Below are 22,654 nucleotides of genomic sequence, written 5' to 3' on the forward strand. Positions count from 1 at the left end.
AGCCGTATCTGAGAACAGATACAGAATGGAAAGCTTTTAGTGGATTCTAAGTTTTGTTGAGTATGTTGGGCAAGTTGCTTATCTCATCTCTGACAGTACAACAGAGTTGGTATGTTGGCTTCACTGGTCTCCTAAAGGCTTCCACAAATGGATCTCTACTAGCAAAATAAGATTACGAGCAAAAAGTGTGGTGATGAAGCTGAAAATGCTCTCCTTAGCCTCAGTCTTGCCATACCCTAGTGCCAAGAACTGAATGTTTATCTCAGGTAATGTCCATGTTATTAAGTAATGCAAACCAATGCAAATGTAGAGTAAAACAGTAGATGCTAGGGACCCAACATCTACATTGTATCTCCTTGGTATGTTTTATTTCAAACTACTTCTAGTAGGGTCTTTTGAACTGTATGCCCATTAACTGCTGGAGTGTATTACATGTGCTGCTGGAGTCCATCTTACAAATAAGTTTTATCTGAAAGTATTCCATTTCATATGCTTTAAGACCACTTTGCAGTTTGAATCAAAGTCGAGTAAGTGGGGACCGTCAAATGTGCACTGCTGTTTTGAGCTAACAGGCTAATGTAGAGACATCATCAGCCTCCAGGACGTAGATTCTCCTCTTACCATGATCTATTACAGTTACAAATAATGTGGGATTCACAGTCTAATACCATAATTACCAAAGCAGTACTCTGTCATCTGAGCTAGGTACTTACAGAGTGCACAGCCAGGGTGGCAGACTATCTCAGAAAAATGATAGTCTAGGCTGTTGAAATGATTCACTGGTTCAGGGGGCATCACAATAGTAAGCAGTGAAAGACAGCCATTGTGTTCTTTAACTGGTTTCTAGGTTGCTCAATGCTAATCGCCCCACAGATAATAGAAATCTTAAGAGGTGTTTTGAATTCTCTCACACTTTTGGTCTCTATATTTGGTTTCAAATGCTTGAGTTGTTATTTTACTGCCATATCTATCATAGACCACTGAAAGTGCATTGTATCACCCAGGATTCAAGATTTCATCTGAGGTGTTTATAAAATTGCAGTACAGTAACCACAGAAATGGTAGCTGAACACATTAGTATCTGTCTTATTCAGAATATTCCAGGAAATAGGTTATTAAGGGAGTTCAGGAAGAATTTGCAAGAGGAGGCCTTTCCCACATTAAAAAAATACAATATAGCAAGAGTTTTAAGTAAGGAAGCTGATGCGGATATCTTAAGAGGCTGAAACAAACTGGTCCTCTCAAGAAGTCTGTTCCTGTAACACAAGAACACAGGAGAAAAAATGCTTTCCCAAGAGCTTCCCCCGTGTTTTCTGGGTTAAAAAGCCTTATAGTGTTAATTAACACAGATAGATAACCACGATTTTTTTTCCTGGCTGCCTAGTTTGTGTTAGCCATAATTTGTGGAATTATTTCACTTCATGGGTTTTACTAGAGGGAACTAGGATGTGATGCTTCAGGGGGATGGGTGGAAGTGCCAGGTGCAGGTATTGCTCAAACAAAATGGGTCCAGTCTCTGATGCAGCAGTCACATGCTTAAGGAAAATGGGGTCAATATGGACAAAATGTCTCAAGGAAGTATAGTTGTAACAAAAGCCAATTATTTTTGGATAACAGTAGCATTATATAATTTGCAGCAAAATTAAGTGGTTTCCTAACCAGAACATTTTGATAACAGTGCATTTGATGCAACTTACTGTGGCCAAAGTCAAAATATTTGCTCTTCTGGAACATTTTTGAACTCCCTAAAGAAGTGTTGCCTATCTAGACAAGAAGCATGATTTGTTTCAAGTTTAATGCTAATATAAGATTAAAATTTAATGTTTCTCTTTTTCAGTGTTCTTATCTCTGTGCTTTTGTTATGTTCTTTTTCTGGACACTTCAGTGATGAAATACCTAGCGTTTTGATTTTATTTTCTGTGACAGTGGTTCTGTACCTTTGAATTATCAGTAGGATTTCAGAAATGATGCGACTTCATCGTCCTTAGAGAAACATACAAGGGAGAGAATGCCACTGAATTATCAGAGTTCGGTAAAGGTGCAGTGGTTGCAGAGTTTTACTTTTTAAAATACTGTCTTTTAAAAAGATACACAAGGAATTTTAGGATTGTTCTGTCAGAAATGTTTGCCTTCAGTTTCAGATGTCTCATCATTCCAACAAGATTAGGCGGAATGGTAACGCTGCAAAGGTAACACATACATTTGTCCTCACCGTTTCTGCACAGACTGACATGGTTTCTCCTATTACTTGTCAACTGCTGTGTTGCTGTAGTTATACTCTATCACAGTAGACTTGATTTTTAAGATTGTGAATATTGTAACAGTTTCACTGTGTTGCTTCGGTAGTACAATGACATAAACCTCTCTACTAAATGCAAATACACTGCTCTGCTGTAGAAATTCATACCGTTCAGTACAGTCATTTGAAAGGATTCTTTTGCAATTATGCAGGTGAAGAGGTCTTGGTAATTAAACATTATTTGAAATAAGTGAGAATTACCTAGTATTTAGCGTTCTTCAAAATGAGCCTACATATCTAAGGATGCATTGTGAGGAAAAGAGATTAACTTCAAGATGTTTTGAAATTCTTGTTCTTTGATAAAAATAGAAAACAACAATTCTGTGTGTATTTGGGACAAAGAATGTATTCTGTATTTTAATCAAAACTTACAGGAAATAATGTTATTTAGAAAGAGGCATCACATAAAAATAAAGCTGGGAGTCATTTTGGATGCTAAGGTTAACAACTTAGTTTTACATAGTACCTGGTAGTCGTAAATGACAGCAAACATAAGGACTAGCAATTGTCTTCATACTATTTTGAAGGAAAGATGCGTAAGTTTGAAATCGGAGAACTGTAAAGAACTTGTTTACATATAAAAGCTTGGATATCTCTAAATATTGTGCAGAACTGTGAATGCTTTAGGTGAGAAAACGAAAGGGATGGTTGTGTTTGGGAAGTGAAGGGTCAGATATTTGTAAATTTACTATGCTGTAAGTGCTGTTAAAGCTTTCACATTTATGATGTCCTCACTGAGTTGACTTCCGAGGGATCCAGCAAATGAAGCAAGCGTTAGATGTGCACAGATTAAGGGAAGTTATGAGTTTGTCTGTGATTGTCTTTTCTCTGTGGAAGGCACTTGGGATACATATTCTTAATGTTAAGCCAATAATTGATATATAGGCATGAAACTTTAATCATAATAGCTTAGTTCTCTACTTTTGCCCAAAGTAAAACAACTGAGATGTAATTTGGGTAGCCAAGCTCTTTTAACATGTGTTTTTATATTTAAATACTTTATATAAAAAAGCGTATGTATTTTAGTATTATATGTGTGTGGTTGGGATATGTCTGTGATGGAACAAATAGCTAATTTCAGATTAGGTTTTACTGAAAATATTTTTAAAGCCGCTCTGTTTGCTAGACTTCTACGGGTGAAAAAGCTCAGAATACTTGGGCATGTTAGAATATTTATATTGTTTTCTGAGGATGACTAAATAATAGGAAAACACCACCAAAGGAACAATTATTTTTAGTTGCCCATATAGTTATTTACTTTGGCCCATATAATTATTTACTTTGAGTATGCTTGAACCATGGAATGAAAGTGTGGTCAACCATTTTAACCTTTTATCCCTTTCTATGATCTTAATTTATTAAGAATGTGCTCCATCATCAAGGGTCAAAACCTAATTCTTCAAAATTAAAAATTTGATACAAGTTTCTCTCTGACTGCTCGCTTAATATATTTCACTTAGGTCACCTCACTTGTAGTTTCAAAATCAGGAAAAAAAATGCAATCCATCAACTCCCTTGGCAAATAGTATCCAGGTAGAGAGTTTATTTTATATACAGGGTGGTTCATTGCTTACCTATGCCAATAAAAAATACAAATAACGAAATCAGTTTAAAATTGAAACTGCAATGTAAACAATCATTCTGTTATCCCTGCTAGAAAAGGTTAATGTAAAATGGTTCTGCAGATCATTACCAGTTCTGTTGTCGAAAACTCTCCATGAAAATCTGATTTCCTTCTCTCCTCCATCTTATTTTAGCTATGGGGAAGTGAAGATAACGTCTGAATTAGAGTTTGCGAAAGAACTGAACATTGTCTTATCAAACATTAGTCAGGCACTGAAATCTACCCAAAGAACAGAGATTATTGATAGAAATTTTTCTACAAGTAGGTCAATGAGAAATTCAATATCTGCCTATAAAAAAAACTCTGATAAGAGGAGCCCAAAGGGGTGAAGCCAGTTTATTCTGTTAGCCTGCAATGTTTTTTTCTGAGAAAATACTATTATTTCATATGTACTGAAAATGAGGATGGCCAGACATTAACTAGCTAGTTATAATCTTCAGTTCAGTAGATGGAAAAAAGTGGTAGTCTGTTTTCTAGCCTATCAGTTTTGTCATGATTAGTAGCCTTTTTTTCCTAAAGATTCAAAGCCTAAGATACATGAAACTCAATTTTCCCAATATACAAAGAATGAGATAATAAAGGAAGAGTCTTAGGGGTTTTTTTTGTAACGGTAATTTTAGTGTAGAGAGTGATATACTGCTCCTTCCATTAAAATATCTTTTCTGTAGTTGAAGCGCTTATGATGCTGTCTTGGGAGATATTTTGGAGTTGGGGTGAGAGACTAAAAATGTTTAGAATTTCCTACTTAAAAAATGCCTGTTTTTACAGTTGGACAGAAGTGAAAGCTGAAGCAGCAGCTGGAGACTTAATAAATTACTAAATGATCTCTGACATTTAGGAAGGAATAGCTACAGTGGCTTGGAAATTTGCTTCATTTTTTAGAGATGCTCAGTACTGATGATCACAGCTCCAACAGCAAAAGTTCTAAATGGACAAAATGTAAAATACTGTATTTAAATTCGTAGATACGAGTGTAAAACCTTTTGGAACAATACTCTATAGAGTTCTCAGATTCCTGGCAGACATGGTTGTAAACCACAGATTTATAACTCTTAAGAGAACAAAAATTCCTTTATTTTTTTTATCTTCAAATATCACAGGTATTATCTTGCCTGTAGAGAGAATTCTTACACGAGAGAAAAGACTCTCTTAGTAATTGCAAGAAAGAAGCAAAGCCACCTCCTTCTGTAGAATCAGAAGCGATCACTGTTGAAACACAAAGGGAATTCTGGGTGCATGTCAGAGACATTATAAATGGAAGATTGCCTGGTCCTTCATTTCCAGAGGGCATTGCCCAGTTCTTGCTCATAGATAAAATTTAGTGCATACTTTCTTACGTACATTCATTCCACCTACTCTGTGTTACTGAAAATACTCTCTGGATGACTCTTCTGACTGTGTAGGCTCTTCATCACTCTCCAGCACTAAAGTGGCAATTGTCTCTACAAGGGAAAGTAGTAGTCCAGAGGTAACATATACTGCATGCATCATAATCCTCAAAGTAGAATGTGTGGGAGATTATACAAGTCTTTGAAAGGAGTAATATAATATTTTTAATTATTGTCGAGATTACTTGATTTTAAACTGCATTGAACACATGACTGCAATGTGAGTATAACATGTCCAGACAGGGAATTTTTTGCAATTAAAAAAGCAGAAATTACTTACATAAACATTTTCATATAACAGACTGTGTGTTGGAACAATTGTATATGATGCAGGTAATACACAGTCAAAAAGACTTACCATTTCTTATGCAACTTTTCTTTTTTTTAGTATATAAATAACTCAAGATTCTTTTAAAGGTTACCCTGTGTGTCTTTAAAGTAAAGAAAAAGCACTTCCTAGTCCAGAGGGCTTTCTGTGGCTCCACAACTCTAGAAATGACTCATGCTTTAGCAAAGAGGCTTCTGTTCCTGTGAAGCAGCAGACATTTCAGGTGCACAAGCTCCGCTTTCTGTCTGATTCAAGCACAGCAATGGTGACAGGAATGCACTGTTTTCAGTAGAACCTGCTGAATCTACAAGTGCATTCCCCAAACATTTCTATTACTACTAGGTCTCCATGCTTATCCTTTTGGCAAAACATTTGGAAGACAAAAAGTGTGTATGTATTCTTTTTCCTTTCAGGAAAGACAGAAGAGAAGCATGATATACCTGTTTGTGAAAGTGTGATGAATTATTGCAATACCTGTATGTTAATTGTGACATTTAAAAGAGTATCATTTTTTAGATTGTTATGATGGTTTAATGTAAATTTCAGATAAACTAAGTGAAAGCAATTTCAAAATAAGTTTAAGAACTATTTTCTGAATATTTATCTCAAGCATTAATTATGGTGGAAAATGTCTGCTAAGAGGGACACAACAGAAGTCACTTGAGGTTTAGAACTTATACTCTAAGAAAGTCATGTAGCTATTAATTTGTAACCCTTAAAATAAAATCTAAAGCAATCTTAACATCATTTTGGTTATTGCATATAAAACCACATAAAAGCATATGCTTGCAAAAAGTTAACAGATTTTACCAGACTTTAATAAATATCACTACCAATTTAACACTGATGTGATCCGATTCAAACTCCTGCACCAGGAATGCTTTGGTTACATCAAATTTCCTTAAGATTCTCCCAGTCAAGAATTTAAAAATAGGAAAGTGCATCCAGCTAGTCTCAGTTTCTTCATACCATTTTAAGTCATTAAGCAGGCTACCATTGTTTGGTTTGGTGTCTGCAGCAGTACTAGCTTTCTTAGTAAATAGTTGTCTTAAGTACAGTTAATATTCCTTGAGGGGGGACTTAGTTTTACACATTCCAGAGCTCCCCCTGTTTCTCATGTGTGGACTATTATGCTTATTCATGACAGATGCTCTGGTTTCTTTATTGCTTTTGTGATAGGGTTGATCAGGTCAAAAATAGGCCCTTTCTTGAAATTCATGATAAGAATTAAGATAAAATCCAAAGAAAATAAATGAAGACCATTTATTTGAGGAAAAAATGGAGTTTTGAGGGAAGGAGGTGGAGTTTGCATAGCCAGAGAAAAAATGCCTCTGCAGCTACTTTTGCAGAAGGGTAGTGTTGTTTTGGTGACAGGGTTCCTCTGTATTTCAGTGGCTGCTCAAAAATATTCAGCTTCATTATTCAGAGGAGTACCAAAGCAGGTCTCTTAGAAAAACTGTTTCCAAGAGTAAAAGAGAAAACATTGTATTTGCTTTTACTAGAAAAAAAAGGCACTTCAGGATCAAGTTTGGGTTCATCATGTGCTAAGTAGTTAGAGTTTATAAATCATTAATTCCTCTTGAAGCAGATCCTGTAAGGTTTTCACTTGTCAGTTAATATTCCCTCACTCCTGAAGCTTTTGGTTCTTGCACAGTTCTCACTCTTGTAACTGGAGAGTATGGTACAAATATCCTCAGTGCTGGGGCACTTAACTAATTCAGCCTTAATTCATTCAAGGTTAAGTGTTGAGAGTACCTGTATGGGTGACGTTTTTAATGCAAGTGTTTCTTATTCCACAATTAGTAGTGTATGTTTCAAAACTGTCAGTCACAAAAAATAATTTTTTTTTGTGTTGGAACCAGCTTATTTGAAATCATGAGACTGAAGTATTTTTGAATATGTCAGCATTTCCACTGCAGCAATGAAAAGATGCAGTATGATAGCTGCAAGCGTTTGTAAGGATTGCTTCTCCTTTAGGAGAAAACATTACATATTTCTCCCATTCTCATGGTACTTATTAGTATTTCTTTTATGATCCTTAAATTTTAGCAAATGAAGTTTGACATATGCTTTTATGAAAATGAGAGATGACAAGTGATTCTGCTTGGAATCATCCTTTCCAGTTCTTTTCATGTATTGCTTTGAACTTTGTTCATGTCCTAGCTAGCTTTATGGCTTTGTTAACATTTTGAAACTAGATTGAGGTAGATTGCTTCTGTGAAGAAAAGTGCTGTTGCTCCATTTGCAGGAACTTTACCAGATTAGGCAGACATTTTACAAACTTATGTCCACCTCAGTCAGTTCAGTAGGATGCATAATATATAAATGTGTGTGTGTGTGTGTATATATATACACACAATATATGCTAAAAAAAATCCTTAGCATTTAACAAAGTGACAGCATATCTTTCTGTATAGTAACAAACCATTTCTAAGAATTTAGGACCTTAGAAACTTTGGAGATCACAGTACAGAGAATTGTTCAAAAATGTCAAAAGTTGTTTGACGTTCTGTGTATTATTTTGCCTGAGAGATTTGCCATACCAAGAAAGCATGTTTGAACAACCTTAATGTCCTGGCAGATTTTAGCTTCATTTATACCAGCTGCAGAGACAGTTGGAACATGATTTTGAAATCTCTTTAGGATTTTGCATGTTTTTATTGACACTGCAGGTAATTTGATTTTTAATATGTATCAAGAAAAAATGAACATCTTTTAAAAACTCTTCCGCAGAGAAATGACCAGAAGGGTTCTGCTCTTAGGTAGAAAAAGGTATTCTAATGTGAGTTGTTCTGCATCAAATTTCTCTTGAGTATAATGATCAATTGAAATCTTTGATTGCAGTGGGACCAGCTAATGCTAAGATAACTCTGCAAGCTGCAACAGAAGCAGAAGATAGCTCATCAAATTCTGTGGCAACAGCATTCACCTAGTATGGTGTGTAATTGTTACAATCTTTAGGCTTATAAGAGAGAGCCCACTGAGCATACACTGAATCCTGAAAATGTCTTCCCTTTGAAGAGAGTGGCCTTTTTGTTTTAGAAATGGATTGTCTTATATTTGCCAAAAGGTTCTCTCACTAGATTTTAGTCTTTGGATGCTTATACTTCAGAGTTCAGGAAAAAACAGTCTCCTAAACAACAAGACAGCCTATTATTAGTTCGTTATAGTATGCTTCTATTATGCTCTATCCCTATAAGAAAAAGAGAGGGCTTCATAGGAAAAGACTTTTTTTCTATAATGATCACAGTTGTTTGTTTGTCATTGCTTTCAACAGTAGTCAACTTGTTGTTTGCATTAAGAACTGTTATTGAATCTTAATGGATTTTTATCCTTTTTTTGTCCCTTTTGAGAACCATTTGTACTGTTTCCAAGATTACTCCTGATCAACAGATAATGGAGAAGTGCAGTCTAACCAGCTGCAGAATACTCCAGTCTTCTTTCCTCTCTCACATACATCTTTCTCTTCTGTATTCATATATCCCACAACAATAATGTATCAGAGCAGGATGTTCATCCCTTCCTTACGTTGGAGAAATAAAGGACACGGCTTAGTTTTGAAAGAAGAGGTTTTCTCTTGATATTTTATTGTTTTCTAGAAACTAAATCTGGCATTGATTATTTGACTTGGAAAGTCATTTACTAACTAAAAATGCTACTTTGTAATTTCTTCCCTGTCTGACTGTGGTAGTAGTTATTCCTCTGAAAAAAAATATCCTTGCATACTCGTGTAGCAAGCCAATTTGGACAAGAATCCTTTCTCCATCAAATGACACACATTATGTTTTCTGCACATACTTTTTTATTTTATACTAGAATAGAAAGATAAGCACAGATAATTCCCATCTAATTCATATTCAGGAAATAAATAGATTGGGTTGGTGGCCTGATAGACTTCACCATGGCAAAAGAACACTTCTGTGAAATGATCTGAACAGTGCCAGGACAGTCATAGATCACAGTAAGATCATGCCTTCGGTTGTTAGGTCTCATGCCTTGCACATGCCCTGGATAGTTGAAAACATTTTTAATTTTTGCATCCTAATTAGGCATTAGAGAATGCAACCTAATAGTAATCTTGAAATCTCTCAGCTGGTAGGGGTATTCCTGCAAATATACAGCAATGTCAGTAAATGGCTTCACTGCTGCAAAAAGAGAGGCATCTGGTAGATGTTGCTAGGCAAAATTGGAGGGCTGTTCTGTATCCATACATTGATGGTGAGAACAATGATTTGGGGGTGAATAGCACCATCATAATGCATTGCATGAGCAAGCAATGAGGTGCTAGATTCATTCCTTATGAAACAAGCCAGTTCATGGAATTGGGCTTGCCATAGCATAATAATAACTACTTATCTTCAGGATCTTCAAAATATACAGCCAGATCTTCTCAACAGATATTCCTTTGGATATCTGAATGGGAAGTTGCATTGATAGTAGTATTCACCAAAGATTAATCTGTGACTGAGAACATCAAGAAATGCAAACATCTCTTCTCTAGAGGGGAAGAGCATCTGAATCATTAGGGTGATGTCTTTCTAAGTCCATACATCTGTTCTTCCAGTGCCTGTTTCCCCCAAAAGTAAAACATATTACTGATCTTCAAGAGTATGTTTTGTAGACAAGTATTTGTCAGGTATGACAAAATAATCTTCAATTGGACAGAGAGATAGAATACCTAAGATTCCATCCAGGTCTGTTTTTGTGTACATTTTAGTTAGCTACACTACATTTTCCCAAGGAATAATTGGTTATATTCTACTAGGATTCAAGCAGCTTACTCCTTTAGGAGTATTCTTTTAGATCACATAAGGTTGTCTGTTCTTTGCAGTACTGTATGTGCTTCTGCTAAAATTCACTCATTGTTTTGGCATCTTTTTCAGATGTCTGACTTGATAAAGCCATACTGCAATCTTGCATTGATTAGACTTGCAATATGCTGCTTCTCCTTTTATAGCATATTGATTGTAAGTTATCAGGGTTGGAACAAATGTAGAGAAATATCCAGTAAAGACACACTTGTTCTTTTTTGAGTAATTTCACTGTGTACATTCTGACTGTGGGTGTACTCATACCCTGCTATGAGAGATTTCTTTTGTAGTGTTCGTAGAGACCATATTTTAGCCCTTCCCATACTCTTGCTCAAAGAGTGGCATACAGGGCAGACAATTTCATTACTTTTTTGGTAACACAAACATAGCACTGCCTGAATCCAGTTGCCTGCTTCATATCTGCAGTGTGGTTTGGGTCATTATCCCATGTTTTCCTCTCTTCTCCTGGTTAAAATATGCTGTCTCCTTTATTGCCTTCACAACATCTCCAGTCATTCTTCCTCCCACCACGTCTGTTTTCAGTATTCTTATGAAATATTTGCCTAACAGAAGGACAATATTCTCTTGTTCCCAGGAGGCATCCTAATGCAGGCCTGGAGCAAAGCATGCCACAGTGGCCATGTTCTTCTGCCCACATGAAAGGGAATTGTTGCTCCATCTTCGATTTACAGAAACTGAACTTGTACATTCATATGTTCAAGTTTAGGATGCTGTTCCCTTTGTCATTTCTTTGCTAGTTTAGGAAAAAGACCCAGGATACTTTATTTCATATTTTAGTCATTTGAGTCACTAATGTTACCTCTGTTTTGTGTGGGTATGGGATTATCAATTTCAGTGCTTTTGTTGAGTCAGTTGAGAGCTCCCCGTATGTCTGCCAAAACTCTGATCACGGTTGTGATATCTCAGTGTTCTGGATCTCTGCGCTGTCTGAAATGCATGCAAGGTTCCTCATTTTCATCTTGAATCTCACTCATAGAATGATGATAGGCAGTTCAGCCACAAAGTAGTATATAAGTAGCAGGAATGAGAATCTCCTGCTTTGTCAGGAGCTGATGAAATATAGCCAATGGGAAACCACTTCTTGACAATTAATTTTCAAAGCTCTTTCGACTCTTTGCTAGCAATGTAAGCAGGACCACAAGTCTGGGTGCGTCTTCTGTGAATGGGGTCAGTTCACGATGGCCCTATTTGCCACCCACCCTAACAGGAAGAGTTACAAGTTCTGTTTAAAAGTTTGCTACAGTCTCCATCCCTCTCAGCCATACTTCTGTTTCTATGGTTAGTTCATATACTTTTACATGTTCCAAGTTTACCACTGCTCAGAGAAATAAATCATTTGATAGTTTCAGCATGGCCACAGTAGTTTGGGGTCCAAGCTCTTTTGGTAATTGTGAAACTCATTCTTTGTTTTGTCAGGACCTGCAATCCCAGGAATAGGATCACATGTCTTATCCTGGTCTCAGGACCCTCCATATCAAAAGGTGAATCTCTAGAGCAGTCCCTTCTTGCTTTTCTCCAGTGTGATTAATGCTAGCTAGTAAATGAAGGTATTATTTAGACAGGCATATTCTGTTAAGAAAACATTTTTTTCCATGTGATGTGTTTGTTGCTGCTTTTTACCCTCTGTGCTTTGATCCCAGCTCTCTCAGGTTATTCGTTATATCCATTTTTTTTTGAATCTTTCTGGTAATTTGATGAGGGTGCCTGTTTGCTGTCTCTGGTTGAGTACATTTGCGTTCTCACACTTCACCATTCATAGCTTCCTAAAAGAGCTGATCAGGACATGCTGAACTGTTTATAACTGATAAGTCTTGGGAAACCACTACCTTGTAGGATCCTTCTCCCTTTTGAGCTCTGAAATTCTTACTCCTTCTGCCTGTGTCTATGAAGGTGGCACATCTGGTGACCATTATCTCAGTGAACTGCTGGGGAGACTGAGGTCCATGTCGCTGCCATTTCCCATACTGTCCTTTATAAGGACAGAGTATTTTTTCTTCAGTCTTTCAAGATTCCTTCCTGAAGTTGTGTCAAAGTTCCAGAGTAGCCAGGCAATTAGTCCTCCAGTACTCATCCCCAGGTCTTATGCTTCTTGCATTGAATTTTATACTTCACATACTTGATGTCATAAGTGCCCTACTGTTTCTCTTCACAGATCCAAGTCTTTTAGTAAGCTTCAGTTTGTTTGCTTGGGAATTTCCAGAAATTCAGCTAACTTCATTTGCACAATTGTTCAGATGGCTTTCTGACTGCGTGTGGACTTCAGCAAGAGGAACTTCCAGCCGTGGCCAAAGTATATTCTACTAGATCCCTGGCAAACGTAGTATCTGTGCTGCATGATATTTGGACACTTGCATAAGACCACCTTGAGTTCTGTCTTTGCTTTCACTTGGCAGTATGTTAGATTAACAGTATCTGGGACTGTTTCAGCTTTCAGTAGAGTGATGCTGCGGTTGTTGTTTGTGGGAGTCCGCAGACTCTCTTCTGCATGGTAAAAGGCAAAAGTAACTGCTCAGAGTGAGTCACTGCTGGAATGTACATGCAGACTCAAAGAAGAAGAGTTACTAATCAGTAACTGGTGTTCTTTGAGACGTATAGTCTGCATGTACATTAGTCTCCTACCTTCCTTTCCCCTCTTTCTGAATCTCTTTCAGGTATGGTTGTGCATTTAAGAGGAACTGAAGTGGTGGCGGATGCACTCTGCCCTATATTTCATGCATCAAGCAGGAGGAGGGGAGGAGCTGGAACGCACCTCCCAAGATACTCCAAGGCAGGCCACGAGTTCAGCCACTCTTAGAATGTATATATGGACTAAATATCTCAAAATACACCAGCTATTGGTAGGTAAATTTTCTTTATTGTATTTTCACATGTAAAACGATAGATTTTTTTTAAAAAACAATTTCATTCATTGACTGTGGATGGTATGCATGAACAGTTAACACATGGGGAAATTATCCCAGAAACTGCATTCAACTAAAGTAGTTCCCTGTCACTGTGATGGTTTCATGTCTCTTGTCTTTGTCCCCCATCTAAACTTTTCTTTTTAGATATTTGGGGGATTATCGCTCCATTCAATTTGCCATTTCTGTGAAAGCCATATCAGAGAACAAAATTATGTAACCATGTAATAATATTAAAAAGGTTAAAAGAAACTGTGTTTTCCACAATTGCAACTAAATATATTTAATATGTAAGATTATGCTTACAACTAGAAAACAAAGCTAGAAGCTGAACTGGGCTCTATAAGAATCAATTACAATTTTATAATGGTATCAGTGTTTTTTAAAAATTCATAGTTACAGAAAAAACAAATATTTCAATTTAAACAATTTTCCCAGAGCTGAGTTTCTCATGTGTTTTTTTTTTTTTCATTACAGAAGCTTCTTTGCAGTCACTTTTAATCCAGTATGCTTACTGCCCATTAAACAGAACAAGTGGATGCAGAGTAGAACCTGACTTTAATTAGAGATGTGGATTTTCTCCATATGCAAATATGGAGTGCAAATATACACATGGAAATTTTCAGAGTGCTTATTTTCAAGTATAGTTTTCAAAGAAGTACAGGTTATCCGAGTTGAGGGCTGTCATGGCAATATGATTCTTACCTGTTCGTACTTGGAGTTGTCTAAGATGTATCGCCTTTGCTTATGCAACCCACTTGCTTTTCCTGATTCCTTACTATTGAATCAGTTTAATGTTGTTTTGGCACCTCAAAGAAGTTGACAGCTGGTATTCTGTGGCTTTGCCATTTCTATGTCTTTGATAGGAATATGACCTAGGATATCAGGGTTGAGTTACAACCAGCAAAGATGGCTGGCTAAACTATTCTGATCTGTGGTGCATGGGATACATGCACTCTGGACATGGATACACATAGGTAAGATATTTTAAAGAACTCTAGTTATAGAAAGTTACTTATGCGTAACATCAAGCTGCTTCTTCCTATTCTGAGAAAGAAATCCAAAGTAAACCATGTTTTAAACAATCTTAGATTAATGCTAATGTATGCAAAGGGGAAGAAAATGTGGAAAAAGCCATCTTGTCCTGCCCAGTTAATCTCAGGTTTATGGCTCCAAAACCAAGCATTTATATCTTGCGATAATGACTTTTTGAAGTGCTGCTTCAAAAAAGAAAGTCTTGAAGAGAGGAAATTGCAGATTAACTACCATTAGTGAGCAGTTCGGGAATAATTTAGCATTTTTTCTGCTTTTTCCCTATTTTTTAATTACAATTGCTATTTTAGCCTGTGTTGTTATAAGAATAATCAGAGGAATATGTATTAGATATCAAGATTCTGGCTGAGAAGAGTAATACTGGCCAGGAGGAGTTAATATTTTCTTTTATTTAATTTTTAATTGGTTTTAAATAAATTCTGAAGAGAGACTGAGTTTTGTTATAATATTGCTATAATACTTATTTTAGTACATAAATATGTTTTAGAAAGAGATCTTTTACACTTGAAGAAACAAGCCACATTGAACTTTGGTGCTTTTGCTGGTGTATTTTGAATATGTAAAGATGAGCATGTGTATATGTATGCACACACACACATTTATGCACAGACATAGCTGCCAAAATCAGAGTGGACAGGAAGATTGCTTCAAGAAATAGACATGTTTGGAATGTGCTAGTTCTGACTCTGCTGATAACTCCAACTTCCGTCACTTCCTCCAGACACTTGAGGAAGATTGTTCTACCAAAGTGACAGAACCTTTGCAGTGAGTAACTGTGATTTAAAGAACTCCACACGCACTTCAGGAGGGTACTGGTGGTACTAACAATAGATTGGATAGGATTTTTGTACAGAAGGAAACCAGTAATTCTTGAGCCTTGCCCCATATACGGACTTGTGCTTTGCATCTGATCTATATCCTATTGTAGATTTTAATTCAGTCTAATAAATCATACAATAAAATCATAATTTGTCTTGTTTATATTGACTAGTGCCTCAAGTAATTGACTAGAATTAAGAATCCCTCTTTCTCTTTTGTCTTTCTGAGATGACAAGAATCACAAAAGTTAGGGCTTACTTATCTTATCCTGGTGCAAGTCTTGCATGTTTCAGGAAGTATAGCAATCGTCTTCATTGTCTTTACCTTTCTCCAGCCTAACAGTTGAGAATATTTTGCTAATCTCAGCCCTTAGAAAGCAAGTTACTTGAGTGCTGGTGCTCCCAGTCCTGCTAGCTTGAACCAGCAAACACTTCATTGCACAGCTCTATGCTTTACTTTCCCTGCTTATTTGTATAGATGACTTCAGTTGAGCATTGAACTTCAGTGCCTACTTTTTTTTCCTATTTTAGGGATAATTATCATGAAGATGTATGCTAACTTTTACAAGTTGCAAAGTACTTTTTTTGTAAATGTTATATGTTACAGGCTACATAGATATATTGAACGTTGAAATATGTGATAGTTGCAATTTATTAGAAATGGAAAATGCTTACAATTAAATTTCTGTTTAAAAAAACTAAGCTATTTATAGAGTTCATTTTTATGGCTCTCTTCCCTTTGCGATTTTGCATTTCAGTGGAATAGTTACATTTTTACTACTTCCTATTTATCATTAGTATTGGAACAGGATTTGGAAAAATAAGTGTAAAATGACTGCAGTGTTGAAAACTGCAGATATATTTGTAGCTTCCTCAAAAGGCTAATGACTGTGTTTAGGAAAATCTCAAAAAAACGAAAGCTGTATTTAGAGACATTCAGATATGTATCTGCATTTCATCCAAGCTTCTTGACTACGGTGACTACACTTTGAGGCCAGTCTTAAGATTTCTGTTACTTTCTGCCTTCTAATGGTGGGAGAAGGAAAGAAAGGCTGGAGATATCAGAAATGTAGAGTATATTCTAATGGTATTTTACTATTTCATTTTCCAGCATTCTTAAATAATTTTGGAATTGGTTATTTACAAGATTGTTGCTCCACCCATAAGGGTATCTTCATACCTGTACATTTCAGTGAAGTTTTCAAGCAGTGAGGGAGCATTTCTGAGCATATGCAATAGGAGTTTCAGAAGAAATGGAGCAAAAAATATGAAATTGATTCCAAGAATAGATTAACACTTCTAAGGGCTTCCTTTCTGTCAAACTGAATGTTGAACTTAGGTCTTTATCCTACACTGCTTTTGCTTTATGGCTATTCATGTTCTTGCAAGATCCTCAATACTTGATTTTCCTTTTCAATTTAATGGACAAGTCATGGTCAGTTGGACAAAGATTCAAACTCTTAAATATTACAGTAATGAGGGACAATAAGTACCTAGATAACTTCAAACTTTTCTTTTTTTTCCTATTTTGTATTTGTGTGCTGTGATGCGAATTTCTGACTCACATTGGCTCTCCCATGCCATAATATCAGGGTTAAACTTTTTTGAGCTGGGGTTTGGAGTAATTTCAGCCACATGACTAAGTAAAGTTTGTTATGAGGTCTTAGTCTGGCAATGTTTATGTATTCCTGAAACCCAGTGGACAAAATTACATCCAACTTTCTTGCCGAAACTGCCAGCATGCAGACTTTCTCTTCTTTCATATATTTTTCCATAGTCTCATTCACTCAAAATTTCTGAATGAATGATCTCAGATACCATTTTCTTTTTTTTGCTATGAGACCCAGCACCCAGAAAAAGAAAATTTAGCTGATGTTTAATGTGGCTTTTTGTACAATAATTCTTTTTTGAGTTGGATTGCTAAGGAAGGTATGTTACCATTGTAGCTTTAAAAGTATTTTATACATAAACAGGAATAACTTTTGTTTTTAAGAACAAAATTAATTATTTTAAAATTATTGGATTTTTCTTGGCATTATGAGGTATATTGTTCCGGAGTAAACAAAATTTATTTCTAAATATAAAAGTATGCTAGTTGTATAATTGGACAGTATTTGTTATTTTCAGAAGGTCTGCGTTAGAGAAATATAGAATTTTGCATTTTTAACCCCATCAGTAGATTTTCCCAAAAGCTACCACAGTCTCTTCAGCCAAGAATAGTAGTTTTAAGAATTTCTGAAGAACACGTCCCTTTCAGAGTCCAGTGTAAATAAATGCATATTGCTTTGTAATTAAATTTCATATTTTAACATTGATATTTGTCCAGCAAGTTCAGTTAAATTTCAGTGTATTTTAAATGATCCTTCATATGGGATTAGTGGTGCATATAAGGAGAAAAAATTTCAAGTTTGGACTAGAAAAATTTAGCAAATGTGGCAAAATACAGAACATATTTGTCAACTATAGATTTAGTTAACCAGTGTCAATACTGAATGTAGAATGAAAGAATTCTATATGGACTCTGTAGGAAAACCTATCTGCTTGCATTTGTTAGCATTTCCCTTTTCTTTTTTAGTGAATGTTTTAAATGGTAACAGTGTACATGTCATATTCCAAAGGTTAAGATGTATGAAAGTATGTACATGCATTGAAATACAGGTCCCTGTATTGTAAAGGAAATTATGTATTGGTAAGAAGAAAGATAAACATGTTAATCCCAGGAATAAGCACCATAATACTGATTTGAGGAAATTTATCCTCAGTCATTTTGGAGGCATAGTATATGTGGCTGGAATCACCCATTCGTAGCAAAGTGTTAGCAAAAATAGGACTAAAAGAAAGACAAGAAATATCCTAGATATGTAGAATCAGAGGAAAGAAGGGTCCTCAAGGCCTTAGCCTCCCTGTGTAGACCTTCAGTCTGACCCATGGTGACCATTTTTATGTGCTTTGTAGTTATTTCTAATTCAGTTAAAGGCATTCTTCATAGTCTCATTAATGCCCATGTGGAAGAGCCGCATACAGTAACAGTCAGAGGACTGGGTGAGTCTTGCGACTTTTCTCAGATTCAAGTTCCTGGCAAACAGCATGCCTCATAATATAATGTCAATGGTTGGATGCCTATGTCACCCTAAGAATGAAATCATTAATTACACATTTAGTGCTGCTCAATTCCTTTATTTAAGTGAAGCAGAGATCACATGTAGTAATCAAGGACAGAAAATGAGAGTTCCTATGGCTTTAATCAGGCAGTAGGCCTTATTGGCAATGGACCTTACAATTACTAAGCAGATTAACCCAGAAACTTGAGTTATCTCCAAAGATCAGGGAATCGTTCCTTTCTTTCCAAAAAGGACTCTCTATAATAAACCTATTTGCTTCTCCTGTTCACTTACTTGCAGTGATTAGAGGATGGCAAATAAACGGTTTTATAAAAAGTATACTAGCCATTGTGAATTCTGTGAGAAGGTTTCCCAGGTACCGTTGGTGGGGGGATACTTCTTACAAAAAAAGTAGTAAGAAACAGTTACTGGAAACACAAAAACTGCTTAATGGTATACATGGATAGCCATTAGAAAATCCTACCAAATCCAAATTAAATGAGAATGTATTTTCTATGTTTTGAAACCTTCAGATCAAGACAAGGTGCTTTTCGAAAGATATACCCGAGCCCTAGAGTTGCGGCTTTCCCATTGTACTGCAACTCAGTCTAATCACAATTTTACATGTTGGACATTGAGATGCTTAAGGTACCTCCACTGAACCAGCTAGATCTGGAAGTGGTATAGCTGTTGACTGAATGAAGTGGCAGGTCTCATTAGCTTAGTTGTGGTGCCACAAGAATAAATCCATACAGCCTTTGTGCTTACGTTAGTATGTCTTAACATGGCAGTGCTTATATGACATAGGACATAGGATCTTTGCACTGTGCCACACAGTGTAGACATGCCTTCCGTGAGTTAATGGTCTTTACTAGCCTTAAAATTAATGAATGTATGTATGAAAGATTAACTCAGTCAAAGAAAAAATTGAGGCAAGATTTTTCTGCACTGGTAAAATCAACGAAGTGGTCATGAGAAAATTCAAACAGATCATAAACAATGTTTCTGGTAAGCAGTGTTATAACTGAAATAATTTCAGGTCTGGCAATGCATTGGAAGTCCAACAACTAGTTTGGGGTTGTGGGGAGTTTTGAAGCCAGGTGGCTGTTGTTATGTATATAAATGCCTTGGAAAGTGCAAGTAAGTAGTAAACTAAAGTGCATATAAATCATAAGGCTTTATGTAGGGAACACTGTCAAAAATGACAAGCTTTTATCAGTCATGTGAACTGAACATACATGTGTCATTTGTCAAATCTGGGCTAAGAAATGTCAGTGGAGATTCTCAAAAACCAACTATGTGAAAAAAGAAAGAAAACTAGTGTGGCAAAAAGAAAAAGAAAATAATGTTTTACTGTATACCTGTGTACTGTATACTGTATACCTAGAAGAAGGAGCAAGACATGGAATTAAATAGTGTATTAGATAGAAGGCTTTCTTAATTATTTAAATGAAAGAGAAAATAGTAAGAAATAGGATATAGAACAGGGCACCAGATGTGATCCAAAGCCAAAGGAGACAACTGGGCTGGTTTTATTTCTGTGCAGGAGAAAAAATATAATCAATACTATTATTGTAGGACAATACAATAAACAGGTTAGAATGACAGAAGTAAAATTTTGTCTAGAGGAACCGCCTCTATTGACTTGATTTTTCCTTGTCTGCCTTGTCAATAGAAAATCAGCAAGAAAGCATGCTTTAGAATATTAATTATTATAAAAGAATAAGATATTTATTCAGTTATTTTTTTCTCAAGGTACATAGTGTTGTTTTGTCTTGTTTCAATTTGATAGTAATTTTATAGAACTGTTTTCAGAGCTGGGTGCTGTAGTTAATATAAATCAATATAATTCTGTTATTATAAGGAATATAGTATAAGGAATGAGTGATTTACGTAACCTGTTGACCTAGTCTTTTTTTTTTCTTTTTTTTTTTTTTTTTTTTTTTTTTTGGAATACTTATCATCAGTGAAACAATAGAAGAGATGGACACTCAAAAGTTATTTAATGGAATTTTCTGTAGTTGAAGAGCTGTATTATCATTACTTTATTTGTATAGCATCAGTAAGGGAATGCTGCCACATATCAAGCTCCTGGCCTGGAGGAATTCTCATCTGAAGACACAGCAAATCCAATTCTGTGCTAAGCCAGTGGATAGTATAGCTGGACTGGTAACAGCAGCAAAGTGAATATGAGTAGCTTTTTGTCCTTATTTGCTTGGAGTGGTAACTCCTTTTTTTAGATACTTAAAATGTAAATAAGAATATTTTGCAGGCTACAGTTTTTAACTGGGAATGATATTTCAAAGTAATTTTTAAGAGTTTTCTGAATATAGTCACTTATTTTTCTCATACCAATTAGTAGGATGCTGGATACTAAGCGAAACTGGCACAGGTTAAATTAACAAAAAAATCAGAAGTAATAACAAAATACTCCAGCATTTTAGGAATGGAATGAAAATGTCTGGCTTATTGCAGTCAAAGTTTAAATGGCTGATACTCAGGATTCTGTGAAAACAGATAGATGGAGTGTTCTGAACGTACATTAGTATGTGCAGGCAAGCTTTTGCTTCGCTTTTTTGAAAAGAGAAAGTAAATAAGCTGAATATCGATCTATCTCAGGTATTTTTTCCACAGTTTTAAAAGATTTAGCTGGTAAAATTTACATTTCTAAAATACAAGGAAACAAACTTACTGCTTCATAATCAAAGCTCTTATTAGTGGAAACTGGTATTTCTTTAGTATAATAAGAACTTGAAAGAGAAGTATATCCCTGCCTAAGTACACTGATGTAATACCAGTAATATCCATTTAATTTTTGCTTAGTTAATGTGAAAAGTTAAGGTGTATACTGTTGTTCTTTAGCTTTTTGCATGCTATGGAATTACATTTCTTTTTTTCCCTATTGATGCCTTAAAATTTAACTGGAGTATTACTGAACTATAGCAAAACTAGAACATATGAAAGATTTATTTTCTCTATAAAACAAGTAGGAGTTTAGCAGAATTTACTCTATCTAAAGAAAAATATCATGTACAAATAGTTAATTAAAAAACCCCACAAAATATCTACTTCCTGTTTTATATTGACAATTGGTTTTGATGGTAATTTTTTTAATATATGCAACATCAAACTCTCACTTTGCCAAACACTATTTCTTCATTGAAACTTCTCTCAAGAATTCTCTGAAATTTGCTGCTGTCGGAAGTCGAGGCAAATGTTTTTCTAAACAGTGTAACAGCTTTGAGATGTCAGCTGTTGAAAATAATGCTGCATATCTATATTATTAAAATAAATAATTTCAAGAGTGAAAATGCTTTTCACTGCTGCAATGTAGATTTTTTCATGCAAGCTAAAATCAAATTCAGACTTAGTAGCTGTTCATTTATGTATGTCTGAGGCAGATATGCCTGTTGTTTTTGTGAGCTTATTTAAAACGTTTGGATAACCAGAAACTTACAGTAAGTTACAGCTCACCCCACCTAACTACAGTCCATCTGCTGAAGAAGAGAATACTAAAATGACAGATGTAATTTTAATAAAGACAATTAAAAAAGCAGAAGGAAAGGAGTGAGTAAAGAAAGAAGCACAGAACCTTTGGCTGTGCAACTTCTTCAAGTAATCCTTGAATATGTTTGCATGATGGGTCTTGCAGGCAGATGAAAATTCATTCTACCTGCCGTTTGGAACAGACCGTATATGAGATTTTTCTTAACTAGAAGTTACATTAGCAGTGCTAAGCCTGCAGAACATACACCTGAGGATTAACATAAATCGATAGTACTTTTTAAAATGTTATGGACAGTTTTATGGCTGTTTTTTATATTCAGTAAGTATATCACGCGAATTTAATTTTGCGAATCAGATAATGAACTTCTCACCAACAGCCACAATAACAGGTCTTTCCTTCCCCAATGTAATACTCCAGAAACATAAATGTTCTTTCACCTTCTTCTGTCAAAACTTTTATTTGCTAGAGTAAGGATAGCTGTCAAAATAAATAATTGCTCTGACTGATTTCTGAAGATCGTTATTCTGCTGGGTAATACATGGCTATATTTCATGTAACACATCAGCTAATTTTGAGCTCCAAGCAGACACCCTGCTGTTGCGCTTGCCCACAGTAGATACAGGGGATAAATGCTATAATCATGTTGAAACTAAATATATATGCTTATGTCAGATTTGTATCACAGTCTGAAAAAACTAGTTTAAAATATCATTTAAAAAAAATGAATGCAAATTACTTTTTGTTCAGATGAAGTATTTCTCTACGATAATGATTTCTCCAGTGTTGTAAGTTACTGAATTTTA

At 35.5% G+C, this 22,654-nt stretch overlaps 1 protein-coding gene across 16 annotated transcripts in view; it reads left to right on the forward strand.

Moving 5' to 3' along the window:
- GPHN (gephyrin) overlaps positions 1-22,654 on the forward strand; it is a 321,331-nt gene that overhangs the window by 143,096 nt on the left and 155,581 nt on the right. For 3 of the 16 annotated variants that reach the window (XM_064512460.1, XM_064512458.1, XM_064512459.1), the window contains one exon: positions 13,123-13,308. The exons of the other annotated variants lie outside the window; for them this stretch is intronic. In XM_064512460.1, the coding sequence (XP_064368530.1) occupies positions 13,162-13,308 (147 nt within the window). In that variant the 5' untranslated portion in view covers positions 13,123-13,161. The remainder of the gene's footprint in view (positions 1-13,122; positions 13,309-22,654) is intronic. 16 annotated transcript variants of the gene reach the window in all.

Source organism: Dromaius novaehollandiae, chromosome 5, assembly GCF_036370855.1.
Source record: "Dromaius novaehollandiae isolate bDroNov1 chromosome 5, bDroNov1.hap1, whole genome shotgun sequence".
NCBI classification, from domain to species: domain Eukaryota; kingdom Metazoa; phylum Chordata; class Aves; order Casuariiformes; family Dromaiidae; genus Dromaius; species Dromaius novaehollandiae.